The 23,431-nt window shown below is 37.1% G+C and overlaps 1 protein-coding gene across 2 annotated transcripts in view; it reads left to right on the forward strand.

The window, feature by feature from the left end:
- Positions 1 to 23,431, forward strand: part of CPD (carboxypeptidase D) — a 67,511-nt gene that overhangs the window by 39,123 nt on the left and 4,957 nt on the right. The window contains exons 9-20 of one of the 2 annotated variants that reach the window (XM_027130537.1): positions 6,793 to 6,895; positions 7,383 to 7,525; positions 8,644 to 8,813; positions 10,176 to 10,499; positions 12,473 to 12,668; positions 14,936 to 15,071; positions 15,997 to 16,128; positions 16,928 to 17,023; positions 17,128 to 17,192; positions 21,338 to 21,469; positions 22,016 to 22,201; positions 22,502 to 22,601. In XM_027130537.1, the coding sequence (XP_026986338.1) occupies positions 6,793 to 6,895; positions 7,383 to 7,525; positions 8,644 to 8,813; positions 10,176 to 10,499; positions 12,473 to 12,668; positions 14,936 to 15,071; positions 15,997 to 16,128; positions 16,928 to 17,023; positions 17,128 to 17,192; positions 21,338 to 21,469; positions 22,016 to 22,201; positions 22,502 to 22,601 (1,783 nt within the window). The remainder of the gene's footprint in view (positions 1 to 6,792; positions 6,896 to 7,382; positions 7,526 to 8,643; positions 8,814 to 10,175; positions 10,500 to 12,472; positions 12,669 to 14,935; positions 15,072 to 15,996; positions 16,129 to 16,927; positions 17,024 to 17,127; positions 17,193 to 21,337; positions 21,470 to 22,015; positions 22,202 to 22,501; positions 22,602 to 23,431) is intronic. The other variant, XM_027130538.1, reaches the window with a different exon arrangement.

Genomic DNA, 23,431 nt, shown 5'->3' on the forward strand with positions numbered 1-23,431 from the left:
AGGTTGGTTGTTGGGTCGGGGCCAGGTATTGGCATTAATGAGCCAGAGGGAGGATTCCACAGGGGTGTCTGCCAGCACCAGTGTCCATGCAGTAGAAGGAGGTCCCCAAAATGGCTGCCACCAGTGTCTATGTCCCTAGGGTGAGCTGCAGCTGCCCTCCGCCTCCCCAAGACACTTTCCAAGATCAGCAGGTAGGTCTGACCCAGGCTCCTATCAAATTACTGCTTTCGTCCTGGCTCCCAGAGTGTGTGAGATTTTGTGTGCACCCTTTAAAAGTGAAGTTTCTGTTTCCCCCAGTCCTGTGGGACTCTTGAAATTAAGCCTCACTGGCCTTTAGAGCCAGATGCTCTAGAGGCTCATCTTCCCTATGCAGGACCCCGGGCTGGGGAGCGGGATGGGGATTCAGAACTCTCACTCCTGTGGGAAAACCTCTGCAATATAATTATTCTCCACTCTGTGGGCCGCCCACCCATGGGTATGGGACTTGACTATATCACGAGTCCGAGATGGTCCACAACCCATCTTGTTGTGATTCCTTCTTTATGTCTTTAGTTGTAGAAGATCTTTTCTGATAGGTTTCGGTCTTTTTCACTGATGGTGGTTCTGCAAATAGTTGTGAGTTTGGTGTGCTCATGAGAGGAGGTGAGCTGAGGGTCTTTCTACTCCACCATCTTGGCTGATCACGCTTCTTCATTTCTTGATCCCACAGCACCCTGCCTCCTCTTTGTCTTTATTTCTTCTGTTGTAAATGGGAAGGTGACAATTAAATTCCTCAATCATTACTCCAGCCTCCTTTCTCTTGACTGTGATCTATCATGATCTGTTGTGCGCCCAGCCACCTTTCCCCTGCCACAAGACTTCATGGTAAGGAAAAGCAGACCAAGAAAATCGGTGAAGACAAAAGAGGGGGCTTTAAGGAACAGCAGGCATAAAGGTGATTCGGAAGGACCACCAAACATTGAAAACACGCTACATCTGAAACCTAAATCTGAAAGTACTAAGATAGTAACTGGGCAGATGAAAGCACTGGAATATAGGGAAGAGGTTTCAAAGTACATGCAAATTAAAGGACCTGGTGTACTTAAAGGAATAGGCACAATTTAAAAGGAAAGCTGGATTTAAAGGAGAATCTTCCAATCTCCCAACTTCTGGGAGAGAAGAAAAGCAAAAAGAAATGAAGAAGTGGCCTTTGACAATTAGATAGTGAAGGGGAAAGAGAAAAGGGGGGAAATGTAGCATCGTCCAAGACAGAAGAGAACCATAAAATCAGTGGACTCAGAGCTCCACCCTTATACCGAGGCAAATAAGCAAACAAACAAACAAAAATCACATTAAAATACCTTGACTTCTAGACTGACAGAAAAAGGGCACCATTAACTAGGAATCATGTGAAACAGCTCAGTATAATAAAAATAAACAAGAGGGGGCTTCCCTGGTGGCGCAGTGGTTGAGAGTCCGCCTGCCGATGCAGGGGACACGGGTTCGTGCCCCGGTCTGGGAAGATCCCACATGCCGCAGAGCGGCTGGGCCCATGAGCCATGGCCGCTGAGCCTGCGCGTCCAGAGCCTGTGCTCCGCAACGGAAGAGGCCACAGCAGTGAGAGGCCCGCATACCGCAAAAAAAAAAATGAACAAGAGGTAAAAAAACCCATGAAGAACCATCGCAGAAAAAATCAGGAAATGGAATTTCACATATATCACCTGAGGAAACCTTAGCACTACCAAAAAACAATCAAGAAGCAGAAGAAAACTATAAGTTTACACTCCAGGCAGATTGACTATACCCAAACACACACTGAGAATATGAAAAACCACATAGGCTCAGATATTTAAAAAATTAAAACAGGAATGGAAAAAGAAACAGGAAGAAATGAAAGAGAATTGGTAGAATTCAGGAAAGTAATGGAAGAAAAAGAAAATTATCTCTAAAGTGAAGAATAAATTGTAAGGGCTAAAGACCTCACGTCTCCCAATTTCAAACTTACTTCAAGACTGTGGTAATTAAGACACTGTGATACGGGAATAAAGATGGACATATACATGGCACATATATACAATGGAATATTACTCAGCCATAAAAAGAAACGAAATTGAGTTATTTGTAGTGAGGTGGATGGACCTAGAGTCTGTCATACAGAGTGAAGTAAGTCAGAGAAAAACAAATACCGTATGCTAACACAAATATGTGGAATCTTAAAAAAAAAAAATGGTTCTGAAGAACCTAGGGGCAGGACAGGAGTAAAGATGCAGACATAGAGAATGGACTTGAGGATGCGGGAGGGGGGAAGGGTAAGCTGGGATGAAGTGAGGGGGTAGCATTGACATATATACGCTACCAAATGTAAAATCGATAGCTAGTAGGAAGCAGCTGCATAGCACAGGGAGATCAGCTCAGTGCTTTGTGAGCACCTAGAGGGTTGGGATAGGGAGGGTGGGAGGGAGGAGATATGGGGATATATGTATATGTAATAGTGATTCATTTTGTTATAAAGCAGAAATTAACACACCATTGTAGAGCAATCAATTATACTCTCCAATAAAGATGTTAGAAAAAAAAAGATGGACATATACACATCAAAGAAATAGAATTGATAGTCCAGAAATAAACTCTTACATTTATGGTCAGTTGATTTTTCAATAAGAGCACCAAAACAATTCAATGAGGATAGAAAAATCTTTTCACTAAATGGTTATGAAAAACTGGATATTCACATACAAAAGAATAAATTTGGACCTCTTCCTCATATCATACCCCAAAATAATCTCAAAATGGATCATAGACCTAAATGTAAACTGTAAGACTTTTCGGAAAAAATAAAGAAATAAATTTTTGTGACCTTGGGTTAGACAATGGTTTCCTAGATGTGACATCAAAAGCACAAGTGACAGAAAAAAGACATACTGGACATCATCAAACTTTAATACATTTTTGTTGCAAAGGATACTGTGTTAGTTTCCTAGAACTGCGGTAACAATTTTCCGTCTCACAGTTCTAGAGTCTAGAAGTCCAAAATCAAGATGTTGGCAGGGCCATGCTCCCTTGAAACCTGGAAGGGAATCCTTCCTTGCCTCTTCCTAGCTTCTGGTGTTTTTCTGGCAGTCTTTGCCATTGATTGGTTTCTAGATGGATTATCCCAGTCCTCTATCTTCACATGGTATTCTCCCTGTTGTCTGTGTCCAAATTTTCCCTTTTTATAAAGATACCAGTCATATTGGATTAGGGCCCACTGTAATTACCTCATTTTAACTTGATTACCTCTGTAATTAAATACAGTCACATTATGAGGTTTTGGGGGTTAGGACTTCAACATATCTTTTGGAGGAGACATAATTCAACATGTAACAGATAATAATCAAGGAAGTAAAAAGACAACCCACAGCATAGGAGAATACCATATATCTGATAAGGATCTTTTATCTAAAATATATAATGAACTCTTACAACTAAATAATAAAAAGACAATCCAATTGAAAAATGGGCAAAGAATCTGAATACACATTTCTCCAAAGAAATATACAAATGACCGACAAGCTCACAAAAAGGGAAATGCAAATCAAAACAATGAGATACTACTTTTTACCCACTAGGATGATAGTTTAAAAAAAAAAAAAAAAAGAACAAGGGTTGGTAAGGATGTGGAGAAATTGGAACCCTTGTGCATTGCTGGTGGGAATGTAAAATGGTACAACTGCTTTGGAAAACAATTGTGGTTCCTCAAAATGTTAAATATAGAATTATCATATGGCCTGACAATCCCACTCCTAAGTATATGTCCAAGAGAAATGAAAACATAGCCCACACAAAACTTGTACACAAATGTTCATAGCAGCATTATCCATAATAGCCAAAATGGACACAACCCACATGTCCATCAAGTGATAAGTGGATAAATAAAATGTGATATATCCATGCAATGGAATACTATCCAGTCATAAAAAAAAATAAAGTACTGAGACAAACTACAACTTAGATGACCCTTGAAAACATGCTAGGTGAAAGCAGCCAGTCACAAGAGACTACATATTGTGTGATTCCGTTTATATGAAATGTCCAGAATAGGCAAATCCATAGAGACAGAAAATAGACTGGTAATTGCCTTGGGCTTGGGATGTAGGGAGGGGCAGGGAAGAGGTTGGGAGGAAATGGGGAGTGCTGATGGGTACAGGTTTATTTTGGGGTCATGAAAATGTCCGAAAATTTACTGTGGCGATGGTCACACAACTGAGTGAATATACCAAGGACCATTGAGTTGTATACTTCAAATGCGTGAGTTGTGTGGGATGTGAATTATATTTCAATAAAGCAGATTTTGAGAACCTAGAGAAGACTCAGGGGTGGGGTATCCATGCTCAGTTCATATGTAGGCTAAAAAAACGTCAAAAGTTATATGCCAAAATATTAAATGATTGGTGATCTCTAGGTTTATATTTTTTTCTTTTGGCTTGCCTCAATTTTCTAATCTTTCTACAATAACTTTTATTATATTTTAAGTATAATGAAATTCAATGAATTCAATTAAGTGAAAGTGAGAAAATGGAGCTATACAGTGTGACATAAGTGAAGAGAAAATTTCAAGGAGGCATTAGTGGAAGACTGGTGATATTTGAATAAAATATAGGTTTTTTTAGTTAATAGTATCATGCCAGTGTTAATTTCCTTGTTTTGATCATTGTGCTATGGTTATATAAGATGCTAACATCAGGGAAAGCTGGATCAAAGGCATATAAAACTCTCTGTACTATTTTTGCAATTTTTCTGCAACTCTAAAATTAGTTCAAAAGAAGTCAAAAGAAAAGAATAAGAAAAGTGAATAGTCTCTGCTTATCTCCACTTCATTATTGTTCTCTCATGCCTCAGTTTCTTGTCATCTGTCTTCTGCCTACATTGTTTTACCTGGAAGTGCCCCCTCAAAGGTTACCAGAAGTCTATTTTTTTAAAATGTTCTTGACCTCTGAAGTCTAACGCTCTTGTCTTCTCCCCTTGATCTCTGTTACATTATATAGCAGAGAGCTTTGCTTCCTTTTTTCTCTTTCAGTGGCTCAACCTCTCTCTTTTACTTTTTTTCCCGCCTCCATATTCTGTCCTTAGCCATTTTTACTGTCTTGGCAATTGCATCCAGTTGCTTTAGCTGTCACCACTATGTAAATGCCTCTTTAAAAAGTTGTTTCATATAATGAAAGTTATTATAAAAAGATTAGAGACTATAGCCAAGCAAAAAGAAGAGAATCATTTACTGTCTTGGTATATATTTTAGACTCTTTATATATGGACTGAGATTGGACACCTACATCCTCACCCCCTATCTTCTTTAAGTTGTCAAACTGCTTTAAATTTTTTAATTAGTTTTTTCAAAAAAGATTATCAAAGTAGAGTAGTGAGAATTAAAGAAGATGGTAAAATACACATGGTAAAACCTATCTGTCACAACGTTTCAGATGCTCATTATCTCTCAGTTGGATTATTTCAGTAGTACTCTGATGAGTCTCCCTGGCTTTGGTCCATTTTTTCACATTATTATTGGAATAAACTTCCTAGAGCCATGAATATATCATCTATCACCCTTCCATCAGAAGTCTTCACAAGTTCCTTATTGCTCTGAGAATAAAGTCAAAATGTTGACAGCAATTGCCTAGAACTGTGGTGTCTAGAGTGGGTTTTATACTAGATGATCCGTTAAGATGTAGGAAGACTATATTAGACGTTCTGTTTTTAAAATATTTTTTTAATGCAGGTTTGTAATATACATACTATATTAATTAGTACAGTAGTACATCTATATAATTTATAATCAAATGGATAGATATTGATGGAAATGGAGATGGGGATATAGAGACATAGAAGATGTGTGCAAGTGTTTAGTGGAAAAACCAGAGAGCAAAAGAGCATGTACACAAATATTCCAGTAACCTAAAACAATAGCTTTCATTTGATAACATTGGTGGGATCATAAGCCTGTAATTGGTATGTCAAGTTTACGAAAGGGGGTTGTTTTGTATCTTTTAAAGTTAAATGGTTAATTCTCAGTGATGGGAAAGTGAGAAATTACTTTTCTCTTTACACTTTTCTGTACTTTTTTTCTTTTTCTGTTTACAAAAGAGAGAAATGAAGTTTTGACCACCTTTCAAAGCTTAATTTCTTCAGGAAAATTCCCCTGCCACTCTAGTCAGAAATAATCTTTCTCTCCTCTAGCTCCCAGTAGTGTTTATTTGTGCCTCTGTGGCAGTTTTTCTTACTCTCCATTGAACAACCAATTGCACACGTGCTATGCAGACACTGCTGGATGCCGAGGACACAAAGACACAAACTATTTCAAGGAGTAGTGTATTGTCTTTAGGGGGAAAAGAGGTGCAACCAGTTTTAACAGGATAAAATAATTGTACAGAGTGCAGTCAAAGCACAGCGGGGCTACCTTAGTCCCCAAGAAGTCAGAGAAAGATGCTTACTTTCCATTGTGTGTGAATTACCTCTTTTGGACTTCAAGCTTCTTGAGATCATGAAATGAAAGTACGAATATGAACAGTGTTTTTTTGTTTTTGAGAGGGGTTGGGTTGGATTTTTATATTACTTGTAATTACAAGTAATAAATGAAGTCTTCACTTTTTTTTTTTTACAGAGCATAAACTGTTTAGCTTTGATTTTAAAAAATAGGTAGAAAGTCACTGCTTCCCATGACTCCATCCACCCCCACATATACCCTATTGTTAAACACTCTTCCTATCTTTCTTTATCCTTCCCATGTTTTTTGATGCAGATACAAACAAATACAAGTAAAGATTCTTTTTTTTTTTCCAGGAGAATTCCCAGATGTTTCAAGGTAGACCTTGCAAGAATATGTACCCTAATGAATATTTTCCTCATGGAATAACAAATGGAGCCAGTTGGTACAATGTCCCAGGTAAACATTTTTTATATTAAGGCCATATAACTTGATGGATTTTCTGTCCCCCTGGATGGTACTGATTGTTACTGATTTTTTAATTTTGAGAAAGAATCATTCTTTTAAAAATATTGTATAAATAGTTTAAAACATTCAAATTACCGTTTCAACTATTTTTAATATTTGGTGTACTTTGACCTTTGAGTAAAATAATGTACTGAAACCTCATGAAAGTGTTATATTTTACTGCTGGCTATTACAAAGAACTTTAGATGTGCTAAGAAGAAGAGTGTGAGCTACACTTGAATTCTTCCTGAACATGAAAGTACAGATGTTTTACCTGGACCACAAGCATCAGAGAGCTCTCAAATGAACGCATTATTGGTTTTCAGCCATGCTGATAAAAGATGAATTTGGCTTTTTACTAGGAATGTTGCTTACGATTTGGGATCTGAGCTAGTTAGAACTTCTTCAGAGTAACTAATTTAAAATTTTTATCCTTCAGGTGGTATGCAGGACTGGAACTATTTACAAACAAACTGCTTTGAAGTGACTATTGAACTTGGTTGTGTGAAATACCCATTTGAGAAAGATCTGCCCAAATTTTGGGAACAGAATCGAAGATCTCTAATCCAGTTTCTGAAACAGGTGACGATTCTGGAGTGACATGAAATTTCTCCCAAGAGCAAGAAGATTTTTGTGTGTACATGTGGTTTTCATGCATTGATTTTAGAATACACCTCATTTGAATTCCAGTTTGACCTATTCATGTTTTCATATATTTATCTAGAAAATTCATGGATGTAAATGAGTTTATTTATATGCGCAGAGAAGAGTTAAAAATGATTAAACAATATAGTGATGATGTTTGGCACTTAATGGTTAGTGGTCACTTTTTACCCTTGTCTTTATAAAGGGCTACTATAGATTGGGTACATGCCTAAGAATTTGTCAAGTGATAAAGATGGGCTATGGGGTAAATTTTTTTTTTTTTTCGCCATTGGTTTACTGTGAAACGATTAATTTCCTTTTGTTTGGATGTGCATCGTGGCCAATAGGTAAAGACTATAAGAAATATGCTAATAGTGGTTAAAATTATTAGGATAATCTGACTAATACTTTGTGCCAGTACTTTGCTGAGTAGAATGGCATAATGGCTGTGAGTTTGCATACTAATTTTTTAGAACATTTTATTCTGAAAATTTCTAAGCATCAGGAAAAATTATAAGACTAACAATAAATACTACTATTCCTTTACCTAGGTTTAACAATTTTTATACTTTGCTGCATTTGTATTTTATATATATATAAACACACACACACTTTTGTTGAACTATTTCAGTATAAATTGCAGGTGTTATGATATTTATCCCAAAGTATTTCGGAATACATCTTCTAAAAATAAGGTTAATTCTCCTACCTGACTTCTCCAATTGCTATTATCTCACCTAAGAAAATTAACAGTAACTCCCTATACTACCTAATACCTAATCCATGTTCAAATTTCCTCCACTTGTCCTCAAAATGTCTTTCTGCAGCTGATAGGAAGATAAAGACAAATCTAACTTATGAAAAACTAGCCTTTCAGAAACTGAAATATTTTGTTTAATGGGCGGTTACATTTAGCTTTACTCTGAGCTCCTGAATTCCTATTTGTTCTACATGTTTACATTATTTAACAATCTGTTATTTTGGATGTGAACTTCCAAAATAATTAGATGATGATCTTTATCAGTAAAATCTGGGTGTCCTTGTGCTTTATCCAGGTTCATCAGGGTGTCAAAGGATTCGTCCTAGATGCCACAGATGGCAGAGGTATATTAAATGCCACCATTAGTGTTGCTGAAATTAATCACCCAGTAACTACTTACAAAACTGGAGATTACTGGCGTCTGTTGGTTCCAGGAACTTATAAAATCACAGCATCTGCTCGAGGGTGAGTTACTGAATGCTTTGTAATTGAGTGCTTGGAGATGAAACAAGCGTAGTTCCATTCTAAAAGATTATTGCCAGAAAGCCCTGTAGAGGCTAAGCAACCATGAGTTTAACGCTGAGAAGTCTAGAGCTGGTTACACATTTGACTCTTCTCTGATGGCACAGTGAGTACATGAACCGTCAAATGTAAGGAATCTGTGAAATTATTCACTTTGAACAGTAGCCTCTTTTACCTTCATCCTCTCAGGTCACCTTCCCCTGTCCAGATGTAAAGCCATAGTGACTGATTTCCTTCACTATGGGTAACAGTTCTGGGAAGTACTTGTTAGTAGGGAAAAAAAGACTTCTGTTCTGCATACTTCTAGTCATGTTGTCCCCAAAATACCACCACTTTACATTTGTACCCTTTTAAAACTCTTTCACAGACACTTATTTTTTATTATTGTACCTTTGCCTTCTCGCATCAAGTGAGATTTTCTTACTTACTGCTAATTCTCTGAGAAAAGCCATTTTCATATTTTTTACAGTTTTTCTCACCACAAAGATATATTTACTTGAAAAGAAAAAATTAACTTATGACCTTTTCCCTTGGAAAAAACTTAATATTCCTTATGTTCCTCCTCCTTTACAAATACCTTAGAACTGGAGCCACCTTACTTTTTAGTCGAAACTTATAATTTTTATCCTCCTGTAGTTTTCTTTTTTATATTTGATACATGTAGGTGTTCCCACAGAATATTTTCCCCTCCCCCTACTCTCTTAGCTCTCTTATTTCTGAAGAGTTAGTTTGAACACTCATTGAAGTAAGGGTAAATACATGGAAACATTTAAAGTTATTGTTACCTTTTTTTAAAAAATGGTTTTCAAATATCAAGTGGTCTGTAAATGAATGGGTTAGAACTTTAACGAGTAAAGAAGTTTATTCTGGTTTTTTTCAGTTTTGGCATAGTATTGGAAAAACCAAAGCATCAAGGTGTCTGAAAAATGGGGCAAGAATGATGCGTTTGGCAGAGAATGTCCTAAGTTAGTACTTCTCAAACTTTTTCCACCATATTCCCTGATGACAGACAAGTGAACTCAGATTCCAGGAAATATGGGCGTATACACTGCAAGCATGAGCTTTCTTTTGAAGTCATATATTTAATCTTAAAAACTCATTTATGTTTTATAGTCTACCCTTGTATGGTCTTCGTTAATGTTTAAAACAAATCTTAAATTCTCACAAAGTTAACAATTTGACCCTTTAGGGAGATGCACCACATTTATCTCTAGGATTCACATATCCTCTGCACACCTCTGTTTTCCCAGGGTTTGGGTACTCCAGCTGCAGAAGCGTGGCTCTGATCTGTCTCCTTTATTATAGGTATAATCCAGTTACCAAGAATGTGACGGTAAACAGTGAAGGTGCTGTTCAGGTCAACTTCACACTTGTTCGATCTTCAACAGATTCAAACAATGAATCAAAGAAAGGCAAGGGGGACAGCACCAACAATGAGGGTGCCAGCGATCCGACTACTAAAGAGTTTGAAACTTTAATTAAAGACCTTTCAGCTGAGAATGGTTTGGAAGGCTTCATGTTACGCTCCTCCTCAAATCTGGCTCTTTATCGATACCATTCATACAAGGACTTATCAGAATTTCTGAGAGGACTTGTGATGAACTACCCACATATTACAAATCTTACCAAGTAAGTGTCACCCTTCTTGCTACCTTTTTTCCTCTTTCTTTCTCTCTTTCTCCTTCCCTCTCTCTTTCTTCCTTCCTCCCTCCCTCCCTCCCTCCCTTCCTCCCTCCCTCCCTCCCTCCCTTCCTTCCTTCCTTCCTTCTTTCTTCATTTTAAAGAGGTTACATTTAGCATAAGCCACATTAAATGGTTCTTGTAATTTATTTAGAGATATTTGGGAGCTGAATGTATAGAGAGTTGGATTTCACTTATTTTGAAACAGATGTTTGCTTGGAGATCTTTCTAACAATGAATCTTGGAAACTTTTATGAGAAACATTGGAGCAGAATTACTTGTTAGTTTAGCAGTGTGTGGCTTGTGCCTCCAGAAAAGGTAAAATCATTCTTTCTAATGATTACTTTGATTTCAAAACCCTTTCTACTTCTCAGTTGCAGATTCACGTTCTGACTAAATATTATTTAGTTTGTTTCATTTTGCTGGGGGCAGGGACAAATTTGGAACTATGAGCTCACTTGTCAGGGATCATGTTTAACCTTTTCTTCAAATTAAATAATGCAGCCTTGTTGGCTGTCATTTTCTGTGCTTCAGTCTCTACTCACAGTCATGGTTCCCTGAAGCCTTAGGGACATATGTGATTGAGGGTTCTGGGAAAACATGCAGTACCGGCTTATGTAAAACTGATGGCTGAGACAACTTTTACCTTCACTTCTTAGGCTTCTCTGCTTCACTTTCACTGTCTCAAAACTATTTCCTTGATTTTTTGATTCCTATTATTTGCCTATTTTAGGGCCTTTACTTTTTGCCCTGAACTTACAGTTCTCTACTACAAACCTAATGAACATTAACTAGACTTTCACTTTTTCACTTTTTTTCCTTCATTGGTTCTTTTAATTTTACCAGTAAATTTACTTTCTCAAATACTGGTTTATAATGTCTGTAATTGCAAAGACTGATATTTACTTTGGCAATACCAATTACCTCTCTTCCGCAACTGACTCTTGAACATTTCTGCCCAGGTCAGGTTTTAATACTGTCCATGTTAGTGCCATATAGACGTTACAGACTTTCTTATTTTAAAACAAAAAATTGGACATTATTTTGCTATCCATTTACTTAGTTCATTTGTTTTGTTTTAACCTTTCAATTAAACATGGACTTCTTAGTTAAATAGTTCCCCAGCAAATATGCAACACCTGCCAGTGGTGGGACACAAGGCAGTTTTAGGTGGTTCTCCAACGGTTGCTAAGTATCATTAAATACCATTGTGAGATAGTGGTACTTTGTCTATTCTATTAATCCTCAATTTAATGCCAATATTTTTTTTCTATCTAACTCTTGTAAATCTCCCTTTATATCAAAGAAGGCAGGCCTTTTCAATTAGTTTTGCTGTAATTTTGGTACTGCATTTAAAGTATAAAATGTCTTATTTGTGTAAATTAATTTAGATTTTAAAAGTAAGGTGCTCTGCATTTGTGTATATTTAAATATTTCCATAATAAAATTTTAAGTGAGTTAACTTAAAAGACATATGTTAACTAGAGACTTCCCTGGGACTTCACTGGAAGACTCCATGCTTCCAGTGCAGGGGCCGCGGGTTCGATCCCTGGTCAGGGGACTAGGATCCCACATGCTAGGCGGCACAGCCAAAAAAAAAAAAAAGACATATATTAACTAAAGAGTAGTATAGATTATAGAAGATTGGGTAAATATCATGAAGATGATAGGAGAATGACAATTTGGAGGAATGCTGAACTAAATCATGATCTTTCCTAAATCTGATAGTATCTCACATCTATTTGACTTTCTTTGATTAAGGGAACCTAATTTTCTTAAAGTAGTCTGACATAAAGATTTACTCTTTAAAGACTTTTTAAGACTTTTCAAATTTTGTTCTCATTTGTTTTTTTAAAATCTGTAAGGCAGCATTAACATAATACTTGATTACTTGCTGACTTTTTGTTTCTGGTTTTTGAAAGTTTGGGACAGAGTGCTGAATATCGTCACATTTGGTCCCTTGAAATCTCCAATAAGCCCAATGTATCTGAGCCTGAAGAACCAAAGATTCGTTTTGTTGCTGGCATCCATGGAAATGCTCCAGTTGGAACTGAACTTCTTTTGGCTCTGGCAGAATTTCTCTGCCTAAACTACAAAAAGAACCCAGCTGTTACCCAAGTAAGAAAATAGCCTGTTTTGACATGCTTTAAAAGGAAAAAGCTCAGTGATACACTGATACCAAGGCACCATTTTTTAAAAATTTAACTTCCTGTTAGATTTTATACAGAGGTACATTTAAGGTCATTATAACTTTACTCTTTAAAAATGGACCTTGGTATATAGTCATTGTTAATAGTGTCTTTCTATTATATTTCTTTGTATGTATTAAGAGCCATAGAGGAAAAAAATAATAAAGATTTGCATTCAGTCCTCTATTCCTTTATGTTACCCTTCCAATCTTTACTCACAGTGATGTATATTCTAATTAGAGGAACTTCCATTGCCAATTATTTATAACTAGGATACTATATTGAAAAACGAGGTAGAAGAGAAATCGGGTTTTTTTTCATGTAATAAAGATGAAATTATTGGACACCTTGGATGCTAAGAGATTTTAGAAAAAGTGATATGGCAGTGCCTACTTTAGTCGCTTGTGACTATAGAATAGAACGTTGATCCAGAAGCTGGTTATGTATGATTAAGCAACCTAGTTTCTGTGTTGTCTTAGGGAAAGGAAGGAAAGAGTGTGCATCTGTCTAGAACACTCGCTAATTGGCACTGTCTGTATAGAATTTAGGAAAGGGAAAAAGTACTAGTATTTAATACCTACTATGTGCTAGGTACTTTACATACATCATAATTTAATCCTCAACCCTGCAATTATGTTAGCTTCGTTTTATAGATGTGAAAACTGAGGCAGAGATATTTGATAACTTACAGGAGGTCACACAGCTACTAAGTGGTAAAGCAGGGATTTAAACCCAAGCATGTCTCACTCTAAAGCCTGTGCTGTTCTGTTTTACCCTACTGCCTCCCCTGAAAGAAATTTGGAAAGAATTGATGTCATGATTAGGATCCCATGATGTGGGATTAGGTGAGATGAACTTAAATCAGACTTGATCAAAAATTATTTTACCATTTTCAGCAAAGCAGATCCCATTGACTTCTTCATGTGAGTTGCAGGAGTATTTCAAAGATTTTTGTTGTTGTTCTTTTTTAAAAGGGAGATTACCTAGGACAGTGGTTCTCTACCCTGGCTATACATTGAAAACATCTGGGAAGCTTTTACAAATACCAGTGCCTGGGCTCCATCCCCAGAAGCATCAATATTTCTTTAAAAGCTCCTTAGGTTATTCTAACATTTAGCCAGAGTTACTACCTACTGATCTTAAGGTTATAAGAGACTATTTATCCCAGGTAAAACATCTACCAGGAATTTCAGAACTCCTAGTTTATGAGAGTTTGCCTCACTGGTCTAATTAGGCTTAGATCACTTTAGATTGCCATTTGTTTTGAGCTAAGTGCCAGAATTGTCTGGAGAGTTCAAGAAAATATACATATACCCAGAGACATATGGTTAAGCCCAAGCATATAGGAAAAAAATCTCCCTCAGAGATTCCAGCATAAATGAATTAAAGGATTGCAAATATATTTTCAAGCTATTGACAATTTTACTAGAATAAATAAACCAGGGATCACTTATTCTGATTTATTATTAGAAATATGTAGGATGAATTATATCAGAAATTCATGCCATAAATGTAGGTATTAACACCTCTGGATATGGCTCATTTGAGGGAGAAATTATGAGTAAGACAAATATCCCACCTCATTTTTTCTTGATATGCTGATTTCAACTCTTCTGTCTCATTGTTTCCAGACATACATTGATATTTGTCACATTATATGTTCCAGTTTTTAATCTGGAAGTACAATATTATTATAAATACAATATTATTGTGTTTATTGTATTTGTATTATTTTTATTTATTGGTCAGTTATGATTGATCTAAGCCAGTGGTCAGCAAACTTTTTCTATAAAGGGCCATATAGTATATATTTTGGACTTTGTGGGTCAGATGTTGTGTGTTGCAACTACTCAATTCTGCCATTGCAGAACAAAAAAAGTCATATGAATGGGCAAGGCTGTGTGCCAATAAAACTTTATTTACAATAGCAAGCAGCAGGCTGGGTTTAGCCTACAGACAGTGGTTTCTGACCCTGTTGTAAGATATTGGGAGGTCTCTGGGAACAGCAGCTGTGCAGTTTTTTGTTTCTTTTTTAATTTTTTTTGGAGCAAGAGAGAGATTTTATTTATTTTTCAGTTCTGCCTTTTAAATCTGTGTTTAAAACAAACAATAAAGACTTTCTGTTTGAAGCATGGGAGGGTACCTTTTGATTCTACATAGAGCTAATAAACTCATTGATTTCTGTTTCCGTTTTAGTTGGTCGACAGGACTAGAATTGTGATTGTCCCTTCTCTAAATCCAGATGGGCGAGAGAGAGCACAAGAGAAAGACTGTACTTCAAAGATAGGACAGACAAATGCTCGTGGCAAAGACCTGGATACAGACTTCACAAGTAAGACCAATATTTAGGTCATTAAAGTACTTTGTAGATAATTTTATTTCTCTTTGCTAGGAGATTGGTTGATCCTATTTTATAGATGAGTAAGGGGTGCTTTCTTGTTTAGGATGTACAATATAAATGAATAGAGACATCTAGAAAACTTTTCAAATTCTTCTTGTTATTCATTTGCAAAAGTAATTCAAGTTTTTTTCTTAGAAATTCAATCAATAATATTGGGGGAGAGGTTTTCATCATAGTCATACAGAGATGTATATTCTTCCTCTCTACTCTCTTATACATGAGTGTACACACACGTATACACACACACAATGTATGTGTGTATTGATTTGAAGGGGCCTGTTTCTTATTTACTTAATTAGGATCATCAGCTATACATATTGTTCTGCAACATTTTTATTGGATATATCATTGACATCTAACTATTTCAGTACTCATAGATCTCTAACATTCTTATTAATGGCATCTTATTATGCTATTAATATATGGTGGTACTCTAGTTTATTCAACAATTTCCCTACTGATGTACATTTAGTTTCTTTTTAATTTTTTGCTCTTGCAAACAATGCTTCAGAAAATACCCTGATTTCTGAAAATTTTATTTTCTTTCAAGGACAGGTTATTATTTTTTAAAAGAGGATATGTCCATCCCTTTTTGTTTCCAGTAAGAATTTTCTTAAACTTGGTTAGAGTCATTAACCTTTCAACATTATCCTAAAGGGTGTAAAACTCAAAATAACCTGCCTCCTAGGAAGTATCTTTCTTGCGTGAGGTAGTGGCTTATGGAGTAATAAAGTATTTATCTACAGATTTTGTAAGTTAGCCTTTTGACTGTGCTCAAGTAGGGAATATTTTCTTAGCTGCTTATACTAAAATTTTAAAACTTGGTATTTTATGTTTGACATTTCTATATTTTTAGATAATGCCTCCCAACCTGAAACTAAAGCCATCATTGAAAATTTGATTCAGAAACAGGACTTCAGTCTTTCTGTTGCTTTAGATGGTGGTTCAGTGCTGGTCACATACCCATATGACAAGCCAGTACAAACAGGTATGTAGAGTGTCACTTTACATATATACTATTTAAGCTTAAATAGGAAATTTCAATTAGGTAACATCCCTTCTAAAAATTTTTTAAATGGTGAGCATTTGAGCACACTGCATGAATAAACAGCCTAAGAAGTCTGTACATACATCAACAGTTCAGTTACTTGGAACAGGGAGGTCAGATCTAATGATGGCCTAGCTTTATTCAGTGTAGCCATCTTGTCACATCTGCTCAATTTTTACTCCATAAACATTTATGGAACAATTATTATATCTCTGGACATTGGAAATACAAAAGGGAATAAGACAGAATGCCCACCCCAAGAAATCCGTATTATGTAACCAAACATTAACAATACAGAATTGCCCTCTCCTGCTTTAAACCTTGACTGACTGGTTGCACCTTGTGGTGAGTTAAACAGTTGCCTGTTGAATCTCTCTGAGGCATTGTATATGGAGATAATTTGTGTTGCTTGCAATGCAGCTTACAAGGAATATTGTAATTAGGCCACAGTTGCCCCCAAATGTAGTAAAACATACCAGAATAGGTTTGTATTTTAGTGTGATAACTTGTTAAACTCGCCGTTAGTGCCTTTTAATATAAGGAAGATGCTTATCTTCTTGGTCAGATTATCTTGGAGTGAACAGAACCATGTGCTTAATTATAATAACTCCTCAATAAACTTCAGTGAGGTACAAGATTTACTAGAAGGAAAGGAATATGACTTTTGTGTCCATGAAGTTGAACTTGGAGACAAATCTTTTCAATTTCTCCGCTAACTTCTGTATTTTTCTTTTTGTAGTGGAAAACAAAGAGACTCTAAAGCATTTGGCATCTCTTTATGCAAATAATCATCCATCGATGCATATGGGTCAGCCCAGTTGCCCAAACAAATCAGGTAGGTATTTTCCCTACCCTTTGTTATTGTTGTTGCTGTTTTGGGAGAGGATGAGGACTTGCCTTATGATCTTGTTGATCCTACATCTCTCAATGCTTCTATAGATGAGAATATTCCAGGAGGAGTAATGCGTGGAGCAGAATGGCACAGTCACCTGGGCAGCATGAAGGTATGCTTTATAGAATATGGTGAGAATGGAATTATAAATACATATTGGACATTGAGTGAAAGAATAGGTGACTTTTCTGATATAGTAAAGTGAATGGCACCTACTTTGTGGCTTCCTTGACATGATAGCCCTTAAACTAACTAACCCCTGACAGCAATTTTTTTTGCCAATTTAGCCATTTTTAATTATAATTTCAGTGATATTTTAATTACATTAACAGTGTCATGCAACTATCACCATATCTATTTTCAAAACTTTCATTACCCCAAGCAGAAACTCTGTGCCCCAAAGCAATAACTCCCCATTCTCCTCTTCTCCCAGCCCCTGGTAACTTCTAATCTACTCTCTGTCTCTGTGTATTTGCCTATTCTGGATATTTCATATAAGTGGAATTGTACAATATTTTTTCTTTTCTGTCCAGCTTTTTTCACTTAGCATAATGCCTTCTGGGTTCATCCATTCTGAAGCATACATCACCTACTCCATTCCTTTTTATGGCTAAATAATATTCCATTGTACGTGTAGATCACATTTTGTTTATCAGTTCATCTTTTGATGGACAGATGTTTCCACCTTTTGGCTCTTGAAAATAATGCTGCAGTGAACATTCGTGTACAAGTATCTGTTTAAGCCCCAGTTTTCAATTCTTTTGAGTATATACCTAGAAGTGGATTTGCTTGTCATGTTGTAATTCTCTGTTTAACTTTTGAGGAACCACCAAACTTCCACAGCAGCTGAACCATTTTACATTCTTATCAGCAATGTATAAAGGTTCCAGTTTCTCCACATCCTCACCAACATTTATTTTCCATTTTTTAAATTATAGCCATCATAGTAGGTGTGAAGTGGTATCTCACTTTAGTTTTGATTTACATTTCCCTGATGACTAATGATGTTGAGCATCTTTTCATTTGCCCATTGGCCATTTGTATGTTTTCTTTGGAAAAATGTCTATTCAAATCCATTGCCCATTTTAAAGTTGGGGTTTTTCTCTTTTTGTTGTTGAGTTATAAGAATTCTTTATATATTTTGAATACTAAACCCTTACCAGATGTTTGATTTGTCAATAGTTTCTCCTATTCTGTTGTCAATAGTTTCTCCTGTTCTGTAAGTTTTCTTTTCACTTTCTTGATAATGTCAAGAAAACTTCTGATACACAAAAGTTTTTTTTTTTGCGGTATGCGGGCCTCTCACTGCCGTGGCCTCTCCCGTCGCGGAGCACAGGCTCCGGACGCGCAGGCCCGGCGGCCATGGCTCACGGGCTCAGCCGCTCCGCGGCATGTGGGATCCTCCCGGACCGGGGCACGAACCCGTGTCCCCTGCCTCGGCAGGCGGACTCTCAACCACTAGCGCCACCAGGGAAGCACCACAAAAGTTTTAATTTAGATGAAGCCAAATTTGTTTTTTTCTTTCGTTGCTCATGCTTTATTGTCATATCTAAGAATTCATTGCCAAATGCTAGGTCATAAAGATTTACCCCTGTGTTTTCGTCTAAGAATTTTATGGACTTAGCTCTCATATTTAGGTCATTGATATATTCAGAGTTGATTTTTGTATATGATATGAAGTAGGAGTTCAACTTCATTTGTTTGCATATGGAAGTCCAGTTGTCCCGGAACCATTTGTTGAAAAGACTATTCTTTCTTCCATTGAATAGTCTTGCCATCCTTGTCAAAGTCAATTGACCGTAGATGTATGGATTTATTTCTGGATTCTCAATTCTATACTATTGGTCTATATCTCTATTCTTTTTTTTTTAATTTTATTTTTATTATTTTTGGCTTCGTTGGGTCTTCCTTGCTGCCCGCGGGCTTCCTCATAAGCGGGTAGGCTTCTCATCGCGGTGGCTTCTCTTGTTGCAGAGCAGGGGCTCTAGGCACGTGGGCTTCAGTAGTTGTGACACGTGGGCTTAGTTGCTCCGTGGCATGTGGGATCCTCCCGGACCAGGACTCGAACCTGTGTCCTCTGCGTTGGCAGGCAGATGCTCAACCACTGTGCCACCAGGGAAGCCCCTATATGTCTATTCTTATTCTAGGACCACTGTTTTGAACACTGTAGCTTTGTACTAAGTTTTGAATTGGGAACTGTGAGTTCTCCAACTTTGTTATTTTCCAAGATTGTTTTGGCTACTCAAGGGTCCTTCCAGTCTCACTTGAATTTTGGAATTGGCCTCTCTTTTTCTGCAAAAAGGCTGTTGGGATTTTGTTAGGGGTTGTGTTGAATCTATAAATCACTTTGGGTTGTTTTGACATCTCGACAGTATTGTCTTGCTATCCAAGAATACAACATGTCTTTGCATTTAATGTCTTCTTTAATTTCTTTCTGAGAGCATTTTCATTTGTTGTCCATCCATTTCAAATTAGTCAGGAGTTGTTAGTAGATGGGTGGTTAGCTCATCATTCCGTTCACACGTACAACCAGAAAATTGACTTCATTCCCTTCTCTGCCTGCCTTCCCTCCTTTATTTATTAAGAACTTGTTACGCGTGAGGCACTTTTCTATATGAAAGATAGAGAATATTCTGTGGCCCATTAAACAAATAACTATGTTACAGAATTAATCACTGTGATCTAGAAGAGATCTCAATGTGCCATGAGAAATTAAAGACAGAAAGGGTTACACCTAGTCAGAGATGTAGCCTTCTTTTCATAGATGAGATGGCATTAGGGATGCAGAGCTGGTGAACCGAGATATCCATAAAGAGGAAGCAGTAAGGGCAGAGGTCAAGAAGCAGTCTAATATGTACACACTGCTATACCAACAAGGACCTACTGTATAGCATAGGGAACTCTGCTCAATACTCTGTAATAACCTAAATGGGAAAAGAATTTGAAAAAGAATAGATACGTGTCTACATATAACAGAATCACTCTGCTGGACACCTGAAACTAACACAATGTTGTTAATCGGCTATACTCCAATACAAAATAAATGTTTTTTTTTAAAGAATCAGTCTACATTAGTTAGAATATGGGATGTAATGGAGAGCAGCAGAAGACAAGAATGGAAAGAGAGTTTGAAGCTTTGAATGCTTTGTTTTTTTAGTAAGGAATGGGAAGCCATGAAAGGTTTTGAGCAGGGATATAGTGACATGATCTGAGCTATTCTATGGAAATCTTTTAACAGTGGGTTAAGATGGTTTGGAGGAAGGAGAGACTGTGGCACAGGGAGACTGGTTTAGAATAGCCTAGACGAGAACTACTGAGGGCCTAGATTAGAGTAGTAGCAATGGGAGTGGAATCAAGGGATGAAGTTCCAGAGATATTGTAGAACTGGAATTCACAGGATTTGGCAAATTCTGGATGACAGCAAGAAATTGAAGTCAAAGACAAAAGATTTCATACCTGTGTGAGAAAATGAGTTACTGTCATTAACTGAATTAGGAAGAAGAACAGGTTTGGGGTGAAAAAGTGGTAAGTTAGATTTTGGAACCTGTCCACACGAGTAGTTCCTACCTAAATAATTGCTATATTGCTGTATGGTAGGTTCGAGCCTGCAGATTGAGGGTATCAGGGAGCAAATACTTGTGCTTTTACCTCTAAGAACTCAAAAACAGCAGTAAGGGGCTTCCCTGGTGGCGCAGTGGTTGAGAGTCCGCCTGCCGATGCAGGGGACGCGGGTTCGTGCCCCGGTCCTGGAAGATCCCACTATGCTGCGGAGCGGCTGGGCCCGTGAGCCATAGCCGCTGAGCCTGCGTATCCGGAGCCTGTGCTCCGCAACGGGAGAGACTACAGCAGTGAGAGGTCCGCGTACCGCAAAAAAAGAAAAAAAAAACCCAGCAGTAACAGCAGTGAAGTTCCAGGGTTTAGAGGGAAGCTGACCCTCTGTGTGTACTTATTCATTCATTCAACAAACCCTAATAAGAACCCCTCTACTGCCAGTCACTGTAGGAAGCACTGGAGATATAAAAATGAATTAGACATAGTCCCTGATCTTAAGAACTCTCTTAGGGGTGGCCATGTTTGTGACTGGTTATAATACCAAGTGGTTTATTTGTATTTGCCGTAAAATGCTTTACAGATTCTTTGTTTACATCACCCAGCTTTTCTTTTTATTCCATTCCTTCCATTTGTCATATTACATAGCCTCATTCTTACTTTTACTTATTAATTTTCCTACATTTGTTTTTGAATCTTATATTCCAGGATTATAGTGTTACCTATGGCCACTGTCCAGAAATCACAGTATACACAAGCTGCTGCTACTTTCCTAGTGCAGCACAACTCCCTTCGTTGTGGGCAGAAAATAAAAAATCTCTTCTTAGCATGTTGGTGGAGGTGAGTCTTTCCCTTTTAACTAGAAGCAAACTCCCAGGAATCTGGTCATTGAAAACGTTTATCAAAATATTTTCTTAATCTTTTACCAAAATTTTGTATTGTTTATTTTAAATGTATGTAGAAAGGAGAGTTTTGTTCATTTTTTATTGCCTAAACAGGTGCCATGAGTTCGCATATCTGATGTATATTGAGGTAATTTAACCCTGTGAGATGCTGCAGGTTCTTCCATTTGAATATCACACGGAGTTACTTGAGACAGTGTCCTGTGGTGGGAAGTAAAGCATTCAAGACGTTGGAAGACTTGGGTTCAAACATTTTAGGCTTTGACTCTATCAGAGGCCTCTCTCCCCTTATTTCCATCTCCGTGCCTCTGAAGCAGTGAATGAGTAGCAAACAAGGTCAGAGTCAGTGGGGAGGGACGAATAAGCTAGACTTACAGAGGGTTTTGTTGTTTTGTTTGTTTTTGTCAGGCCTCAAGTTATGGCCTCTAGAATATCTGGCATTATGAAAACATAAATTTATATCTTAAACATTTATTTTTTTAAGGTTCACAAGGGAGTTCATGGATTTGTTAAAGATAAGTCTGGAAAACCAATCTCTAAAGCAGTCATTGTGCTCAATGAAGGAATAAAAGTACACACAAAAGAGGGAGGTTATTTCCACGTACTGTTAGCCCCAGGTGTCCATAACATCAATGCCATTGCCGATGGGTATCAGCAACAACATTCCCAGGTAAGAAACTCAACTTGAGTGGTCTCATGTAAATTTTTATTATTAATAATACTTATATTTAATTTGAAACTCTTGTTCGAAAGCTTGTGGGGAATAAAGAAAAATGTGACCGCCTCTTGATTATGGTACTTGTTATCTTTCTATCCTTTAGCAACAAAAGGGAAATTTTTGTAGCATTTTGTGTACTTTAGATGACAATGAACCATCTCCTTGGTTTGCTATAAAGGCCCTAGGAATATAGCAGGGATACAGTATACCTTAGGTAAACTTTTTCCTAATTCTTGCACTTTATCTTCCTAGGTCTTTGTGCATCATGATGCAGCCAGTTCTGTGGTAATAGTCTTTGACACGGATAACCGGATATTTGGTTTACCAAGGGAGCTTGTGGTAACTGTATCAGGTAAAAAAATTTAAATCTTCAGTAGTTGAAGTTAAAACCAATCCTGACATTTCAATTTGAGAGTGGATCACCTCCATAATCACCCGAAAATAATCACTTTTCTTCTAACGTCTATCTAAACATGATTTTCCTGGAACACTATTTTCTCATATGTTCTCATGGGTTGCCCCATCACATTTTCAGGTCTGTACTCAAATGTCACCTCCACAGAGAGGCCTTCCCTGATCACCCTAGCTAAAATAGTACCCCTGTCACTATCTCACCGCCGCTCGTTTCTGTTAAAGCCCTTATCACTACCTGCCGTTCCATTATGTATTACTCATCTATTTGTCTGTATTCGATCTCTCCCACTAAAACATAAACTCTGAGAGGACAGGGATTTCATCTGCCTCCCAGTGCCTAGAACCATGGGTTGGCATGTAGTGGGTCTTAATGAAGAGTTGTTGATTGAATGAATGATTTGCTTTATACTAAGATCATAAGTCCCTTGGACTTTGACTTATATTAGTTCTATTTTTTCCATGATCCTGGAAGGAGGGAATATTTGTTTTCTCCAGGCTTAATGTGTGCCATTGCTTGAATCACTGAAAGTTTAGAAAGAAAAAAATGTGGTAAAATAATAAATACTCTGCTGTATTGTATCTTTTGACACAAAGAACCTTGGTTCATTTCTAAGTACAACTTGGACCTGATGCAAAGTAACCAAGTTTTATTACAGGGTGTGTTGGGGAGAGATCCTTAGTTGAGAGAGAGTGGTATATTGGAAACATGGTCAAATCATAGAGCCTGTTGTGGGGTGTTTATGGTAGAGTTCTTAACTTGAATCGGAT

The sequence above is a fragment of the Aethalodelphis obliquidens genome, unplaced genomic scaffold (genome assembly GCF_003676395.1).
Source record: "Aethalodelphis obliquidens isolate GAN/ISIS:26980383/991018 unplaced genomic scaffold, ASM367639v1 scaffold38, whole genome shotgun sequence".
In the NCBI taxonomy this organism is placed as follows: domain Eukaryota; kingdom Metazoa; phylum Chordata; class Mammalia; order Artiodactyla; family Delphinidae; genus Aethalodelphis; species Aethalodelphis obliquidens.